The 9042-nt window shown below is 38.7% G+C and overlaps 1 protein-coding gene across 1 annotated transcript; it reads left to right on the top strand.

The window, feature by feature from the left end:
- The first annotated feature begins 7844 nt into the window (after positions 1–7844).
- Positions 7845–8464, top strand: LOC128655641 (sorting nexin-16-like). Its single transcript, XM_053709232.1, is given in 2 exon segments — positions 7845–8216; positions 8219–8464. Coding segments are annotated over 2 exon segments (594 nt in total). The 3' UTR covers positions 8441–8464.
- Positions 8465–9042: the final 578 nt, after the last annotated feature.

Below are 9042 nucleotides of genomic sequence, written 5' to 3'. Positions count from 1 at the left end.
TGTACATTACTACACTTACACTGTGCAAGACTATACAATGTACATTACTACACTTGCACTGTGCAAGACTATACAATGTACATTACTACACTTATATTGTGGAAGACTATACATTGTACATTACTACACTTACATTGTGCAAGACTATACATTGTACATTACTACACTTACATTGTGCAAGACTATACATTGTACATTACTACACTTATATTGTGCAAGACTATACCATGTACATTACTACACTTACATTGTGCAAGACTATACATTGTACATTACTACACTTACATTGTGCAAGACTATACATTGTACATTACTACACTTACATTGTGCAAGACTATACATTGTACATTACTACACTTACATTGTGCAAGACTATACATTTTACATTACTACACTTACATTGTGCAAGACTATACATTGTACATTAATACACTTACATTGTGCAAGACTATACATTGTACATTAATACACTTACATTGTGCAAGACTATACATTGTACATTACTACACTTACATTGTGCAAGACTATACATTGTACATTACTACACTTACATTGTGCAAGACTATACATTGTACATTACTACACTTACATTGTGCAAGACTATACATTGTACATTACTACACTTATATTGTGCAAGGCTATACAATGTACATTACTACACTTATATTGTGCAAGTCTATACAATGTACATTACTACACTTATATTGTGCAAGACTATACAATGTACATTACTACACTTATGTTGTGCAAGACTATACAATGTACATTACTACACTTATGTTGTGCAAGACTATACAATGTACATTACTACACTTATATTGTACAAGACTATACAATGTACATTACTACACTTATATTGTGCAAGACTATACAATGTACATTACTACAATTACACTGTGCAAGACTATACAGTGTACATTACTACACTTATATTGTGCAAGACTATACATTGTACATTACTACACTTACACTGTGCAAGACTAAAGATTGTACATTACTACACTTACATTGTGCAAGACTATACAATGTACATTACTACACTTATATTGTGCAAGACTATACATTGTACATTACTACACTTACACTGTGCTAGACTATACAATGTACATTACTACACAATAGCCGCAATAGTGATGGAAAAGTTGTTTCAAGGGGACTAACACCTGGACTGTGGCATGCCGGAGGCATAGTTGATACAGAGTCTGGTTTTAAGCCATAAAGGGCATAAATCACCTAACATTCCTAAATTGTTTGGAATAACGTGCTTTAAAACATCAGGTATGATGTTGTATCGATCAGGTAGTGTAAGGGTTACGCCCGCTTCACAGTGACAGACCAAACTCTCTGTTTAAAGCACCGCAAACAGTCCATTTGCACAACCACGAGATCGATAGATTTGATAGATAGATACATAGATTACATAGATCAATAGATGCAATATACATTTGATAGATACGAATTACATAGATCAAAAGATGCAATATACATTTGATAGATACGAATTACATAGATCAAAAGATGCAATTTACATTTGATAGATACGAATTACATAGATCAAAAGATGCAATATACATTTGATAGATACGAATTACATGGATCAAAAATGCAATATACATTTGATAGATACAAATTACATCAATAGATGCAATATACATTTGATAGATACGAGTTACATAGATCAAAAGATGCAATATACATTTGATAGATAGTGTGACAGGAACACTTTTAACCACGGTCTTCTAGGGCACAAATGCAGCACAGGACAATCCACTGTAGTTTAAAAGGCTTTATTTTTCACAGCAATAACAAACAGGCAGTTCATTTCCAAAAGAGGGAAATCCTTCCTCTGCAGCAAAGTTAAGTGCTTTTAAATGTGTCCCAGCACTTCACAGCATTCCACAAGTGCTTTGTAAAAATAATGTCGTTTTACAGTTCACAGGAACAAAAGTCTTTTACACAGTGTAACAAACACACACACCAGCTTCTGTAGCTGTATATCTCTCTCTCAAGGCCTAAGTGAGACTGCTATTTAAACCCTCATAACTTCTAATTAGCCACACCTGTGATTAGCTGCTGGACAGCTTCACAGCTGTCTGGGATAATCAAATACACACTCTTTCTCCCTGGGGTTTTAACTGAAAGGAGAAATAGCATGTACAATGCTTGGTCTTAAATATCTTCCATTTATAACCAGGCCTTGCTTTCTGTCACATATCCTCCCCCCCAGCTCACACCCAGTGGGTTGAGCGACCATGGACATCAATGAATGTACCCGAGACAAACCATCAGCATTGCCCTGCAAAAGACCGGCCCTGTGCTCAACAGTAAAATTGAAGGGTTGCAAGCTAAGAAACCACCTAGTAACCCTTGAATTTGTTTCCTTATTCTGACTCATCCATGTGAGAGGAGCATGATCTGTTATTAATTTAAATTTCCTTCCCAACAGATAGTACCTAAGGGTCTCTAAAGCCCACTTAATGGCAAGGCATTCTTTCTCTACTATAGAATAGTTCTTTTCCTGTGAAATAAGTTTTCTGCTTAGGAAAAGGACAGGATGCTCTTCTCCCTGACACTCCTGCGAGAGAACTGCTCCTAAACCAACATCAGAGGCATCTGTCTGTACAATAAAATCTTTAGCGAAATTGGGGGTTACCAAAACTGGATGGGCACAAAGGGCATCTTTCAACTGCTTAAAAGCTTGTTCTGCTTCTGGGGACCATTTTATCATAATTGGGGCCCTTGCTTTTGTGAGATCCGTCAAGGGTGCCGCAATTGTAGCGAAATTCGGGATAAACCTTCTATAATAACTAGTTATCCCAATAAATGCTCTTACTTGTTTTTTAGTTAGAGGCTGTGGCCAGTTCTGTATGGCCTCTATTTTTGTTGTCTGAGGTTTAACTAATCCTCTACCAATAGTATAACCCAAGTACTTAGCTTCCTGTAAACCAACAGTACATTTTGCAGGATTGGCAGTTAACCCAGCGGACCGTATTGCATCAAGTACTGCTTGAACTTTTGGAAGATGGGATTCCCAATCTGTACTATAAATTATAACATCATCCAAATATGCTGCCGCATAACGAACATGGGGTTTCAGAATTCTATCCATCATCCTCTGGAAAGTTGCCGGGGCCCCATGTAAACCAAATGGCAACACCGTATACTGAAATAAGCCCTCTGGGGTTGAAAAAGCTGTCTTTTCCTTTGCTTGACTAGTGAGAGGCACCTGCCAATACCCTTTCGTTAAATCAATTGTAGTGAGATAACGTGCTTTTCCTAGCCTTTCTATTAACTCATCTACTCTAGGCATATATATTTGCTCAGGTTTCCTTTTCCCTGGCTGACTTACTTTATAATTAACATCACCCACTTTCTCAATTATCTCATATGGGCCCTGCCAAGTAGCCAAGAATTTATTTTCAACTGTAGGGACCAGAACTAACACCCTATCCCTAGGTTGAAACACCCTGGCTCTAGCATTACGGTTGTAGCTGTACTTTTGTGCTTCCTGTGCTTTTCCCATATGTTCCCTTACAATGGGTATGACAGCTTCCATACGATCCTGCATTTGGGAAATATGTTCAACAATACTTCGATAAGGTGTTGTCTCTTGCTCCCAAGTCTCTTTAACTATATCTAGTAATCCCCTGGGATGCCGCCCATATAACAGTTCAAATGGGGAAAAACCTGTAGAAGCCTGGGGAACCTCCCTGATAGAGAACATTAAATAGGGTAACAGAAGGTCCCAATTTCTCCCATCTGTGTCAATTACCTTTCTTAGCATACTTTTGAGAGTTTTGTTAAACCTTTCTACTAAACCATCAGTCTGAGGGTGATATACTGAGGTCCTTAGTTGTTTTATGCCAAACAACTTACACAATTCTTTTGTAACCCTGGACATAAATGGAGTTCCTTGGTCTGTCAAAATTTCCTTAGGTATCCCGACCCTGCTAAACATTAGCATGAGTTCTTTTGCTATGGACTTTGCAGAGCTGTTACGAAGGGGAACTGCCTCAGGATAGCGTGTAGCATAATCAAGGATTACCAGTATATACTGATGTCCTCTAGCAGATTTAACCAACGGACCCACCAAGTCCATAGCAATTCTTTCAAAAGGCACATCAATTATAGGCAAGGGCACTAAAGGGTTACGAAAATCTTTAGCAGGAGCTGTAAGTTGACACTTAGGGCATGAAGCACAATAATCCTTGATGGCTACAAATATCCCTGGCCAATAAAACCTTCTAAGAACTCTCTCTTTGGTTTTCTCAACTCCCAAATGCCCCCCTAGAATGTGGTTATGTGCAAGATTTAAAACAGTGTTCCTAAAAGTCTGGGGCACCAAAAGTTGTTTAACAATGTCTGTTCCTTTCTTCTCTACACGATATACCAAATCATTAACTGCTTCAAAATAAGGATAGGGTAATACATTTCCTGGCTGTGTCACAACATCATTTATAACCCTGATATTATTTCTTGCCTCTGCCAATGTTGGATCCTCCCATTGGGCTTTTTTAAAATTACCAGGGCCACCAACCAGATCTATCAAATCATCAATATTTTCCGAGCTAGTACTTGGTACTTCATTACTCTGAGAAGGTTGATCACCTACTAATACAGGCATAGGGCAATAAATCTTATTTTTCTCCTTTTCAATGGAACCCCCTTCAAAATCAGTTTCAGAGAAAGGAAATACATAAATATCTGAAGTTTGACATATTTCTGGAGATTCCCATAACTCCAGAAATTTTGGAAAATCTCTCCCTATCACCACCTCATGGGCTAAATTTGGTACTACACCAACACAATATTTTAATTTACCACACTGAGTCTCAATCTCCACCTCAGCTGTAGGATATTCCCGTTTATCTCCATGAACACAGATAATTCCCATTTTTTCCCCATAATCTAATATTGCATCTGGTACTAAAGATTTAGCCACTAGTGTGACCATACTTCCTGAATCAAGCAAAGCCCTAGACACTTTACCATTAACCATCACAGTACACCAATGGGAATCATTATTAACAGAGCTGTTGCTATTAGACAATAGTGAATGTGCAACATTACAGTCCATAAATTCATCTTTATCACAGTCTCTAGCAATATGCCCAACCTCATTACATTTAAAACATCTTACAGGTTGGTTATATTTAAATGTTTCCTTAATTCCTGGGGAAATGTCTCTGGTGTTTTGCCTATACACCTGCTGCTCTCTTATCCCCTTTATCCCCTGAACAGTCTTACCAGTTCTTGTAGAGCTCTGGGACTTGGGATTGTGGGGCTGATCCATTGAAGATTGTTGCAAAACTTCTCCTGAAGCTATAAATCTTTCGACCAATACAATCAACTGATCTGCTGTTTGAGGATCACCTTGATTAACCCACCGCCGCAGGGAAGCAGGTAATCCACGCTGAAAACGGTCCATCACCAGTAGTTCCACTATTTTGGTAGCCGAATTAACCTCTGGTTGCAGCCACTTCCTGGCAAGGTGTATAAGGTCGAACATCTGGGATCTTGCAGCATTATGAGATGAAAACATCCAGGAATGGAATCTTTGTGCACGGACTGCCGAAGTCACCCCCAGGCGTGCAAGGATTTCTGCTTTCAATTTCTCATAGTCACCGGCTTGTGCTGGCTCTAAATCAAAGTAGGCCTTCTGAGGTTCACCACTAAGAAATGGCGCAAGTATACTCGCCCACTCAACTGTCGGCCATTTTTCTCTTTCTGCTGTGCGTTCAAATGCCAAAAGATACGCCTCAACATCATCAGCTGCTGTCATTTTTTGAAGATAATGACTAGCCCTTATTACTCTGGAACCTTGGCTGCCACCAACATATTCAGAGTTCAGTCTTTCTGATATGGCTTGAACCTCTCGTTGCAGAGTCTGTGTAGTACTTTGCTGCTCCTCCCAGGTCTTCCTGAATGTCTCAGCTTGCACAGCAGCCATCTGTTGTATCAACAATTCAGTGTTCTCCTTCTGTGATTTAGCCAGCAGCATAGCACTCTCTGACTGGGCCAAGACCAACTGTTGCAGTGCTGCACTATTTTCAGCAGCTTTTCTGTTAGTCTCCTGCTGAATAGCATTAGAATGGATCAAAGCTTTAATGACTTCCTCCATGTTGCTTGCAGATTATTATGCCCACAGACATACAACGTGGTTGCCCGCATTCTCCACCAAGTGTGACAGGAACACTTTTAACCACGGTCTTCTAGGGCACAAATGCAGCACAGGACAATCCACTGTAGTTTAAAAGGCTTTATTTTTCACAGCAATAACAAACAGGCAGTTCATTTCCAAAAGAGGGAAATCCTTCCTCTGCAGCAAAGTTAAGTGCTTTTAAATGTGTCCCAGCACTTCACAGCATTCCACAAGTGCTTTGTAAAAATAATGTCGTTTTACAGTTCACAGGAACAAAAGTCTTTTACACAGTGTAACAAACACACACACCAGCTTCTGTAGCTGTATATCTCTCTCTCAAGGCCTAAGTGAGACTGCTATTTAAACCCTCATAACTTCTAATTAGCCACACCTGTGATTAGCTGCTGGACAGCTTCACAGCTGTCTGGGATAATCAAATACACACTCTTTCTCCCTGGGGTTTTAACTGAAAGGAGAAATAGCATGTACAATGCTTGGTCTTAAATATCTTCCATTTATAACCAGGCCTTGCTTTCTGTCACAATATGAATTACATAGATCAATAGATGCAATATACATTTGATAGATACGAATTCCATAGATCAATACATGCCATATACATTTGATAGATACGAATTGCATAGATCAATAGATGCAATATACATTTGATAGATACGAATTCCATAGATCAATAGATGCAATATATATTTGATAGATACGAATTGCATAGATCAATAGATGCAATATACATTTGATAGATATAAATTCCATAGATCAATAGATGCAATATACATTTGATAGATACGATTGATAGATTTGATACATAAATAGCTAATTTGAAAGATATATAATTTCCCAGACAGAGAATTACAAATCGAGTATACCAGTTGCAGAGGTTCTGACCCTGCATTCTGGCTGCACCTCTCCCTGCAAGAGAGATCTGTTACAGAGTCTGTGGGCCTCTATGCAAAAAGCTTGCCTGCCTGAAAGGAGCAGGAAGGCAGATCAAAAGATGCAATATACATTTGATAGGTACGAATAACATAGATCAAAAGATGCAATATACATTTGATCGATACGAATTACAGAGATCAATAGATGCAATATATATTTGATTGATACGATTGATAGTTATATAATTTCCCTGACAGAGTATAACAATAAAACATGCGGGCTGACTGTGAAGCCAGCAAGCTGAAACTACAGACGTGTAGGGAGGGCAGTCACAGCCGGGCAGCTCCTGTGTAGAGAAACACTGGTGGAGCATGGCTGCGGCCTCGTTTACAAGAAACAAGTCAGTCTATGTGAAATCATAGGACAACCACCTTTTGAAGATGTCAAGCAACCTAAATGAAGTGTTTTAACTCTTTGAGAATCAAGCCTCCTCTCATGCAATGGAGAAAATCAATAACATCTTATAGCATTTTTGCATCAAAATCCAAATGGGTTGTCTTTCATTCTGACCAGGCTGCTTTTGGTATAATAACCAGCTTGCAACTACATCATCTCTCGGTTAGTATGGCTGTTTAGGACTGCTAGAAGTGTCAATTGGAAATGTTTTTGCCGACAGTGCTCTAGTTCTGCTCTCTTTTAATGTATTTTGCTTAACTTTCCATAATCTGTGGAATTGTGCAGATGCTAGAAAGGCAAAATGTCTGGTTATACATTCAGCACAGCAAACTGACTGTCAAGTGCAGAAATTATGGCAACTCCTTTTGTACCTGTGCCTTTGCCTATAGGTAGTTCATCGGCAAACATGGCAAGTAGAAGCCAGAGAAGTTCTTCCCTTGGAAGCACATCAACAAGCTCAAACTCTTCACCGGAGGACTCCAACCCTGTGAGATACAAAAAGATGAGTGTTCCTGATCATGTGAGCTGTACATCCTCTGTTTGCAGCAGCCCAATCATTAGGACTAAATTTGACTCATCAGTAGAGTACTGCACGCAGCCAGTTGCTAAGCATGGACATATCCCTGAACCTGTGGAGGTTGAAGAAAGACCCTCTACTCCATCAATATTGGGATATGAAGTCATGGAAGAAAGAGCAAAGTTTAGAGTATACAAGATATTGGTAAAAAAAAAAGCCCAGATGAGAGTTGGGTAGTGTTCAGAAGGTATACAGATTTCTCAAGGCTAAATGATAAACTAAAAGAAATGTTTCCAGGGTTCAGACTGGCACTTCAACCTAAAAGCTGGTTTAAAGACAATTATAACTATGACTTCCTGGAGGAAAGACAGTTCGGGTTACAAGCATTTCTTCAGAACTTGGTTGCTCATAAGGATATTGCAAATTGGTAAAATATTTGCATTCTCTTTCACGCACATTATCTCTCAATTTATATTTCTCTCTCTAAAAACGTTTTCTTACCCCGTCTTGCTCCCTCCATCTCTTTCAAATTCTGGTTAGTTTTACATGCATGGCATATTAAATCTCTGTATTGCTAAAGGACATTATTAAGGGAAATTGTATTATGGACTATGGAGGTATTTCAGTCTCTGCAGAGCCAATATTAAATTAGGTATTAGGTGGGATCTCAGTAGGTATTTCTTCGGTACTTCTCAGTTCATGGCATGTGGTGCATTACTTCCTCTTCAATAAAACTGAGTTGATTAATTGTAAAAGTAATTTTATCTCACATTAAAGTATTTTATAGTTTAATGCATTAACCCTGTATTGGCACATAAATCTGTATCCAATTTTGGCACAACTATAAAGTCCAGCTGTAAGTAGTGATGGACTGTTAGGGACGTGTAAAATATATATGCATGTAAATGTTTTTGGTTTTTTTTGCTCCCTCCATGCTCCCTCCATCTCTCTCAAATTCTGGTTAGCTTTACATGCATGGCATATTAAATCTCTGTATTGCTAAAGGACATTATTAAGGGAAATTGTATTATGA

Source organism: Bombina bombina, chromosome 4, assembly GCF_027579735.1.
Source record: "Bombina bombina isolate aBomBom1 chromosome 4, aBomBom1.pri, whole genome shotgun sequence".
NCBI classification, from domain to species: domain Eukaryota; kingdom Metazoa; phylum Chordata; class Amphibia; order Anura; family Bombinatoridae; genus Bombina; species Bombina bombina.
The sequence above is the reverse complement of the archived record's forward strand: the minus strand, read 5'-3'. Positions and strand labels throughout refer to the sequence as shown.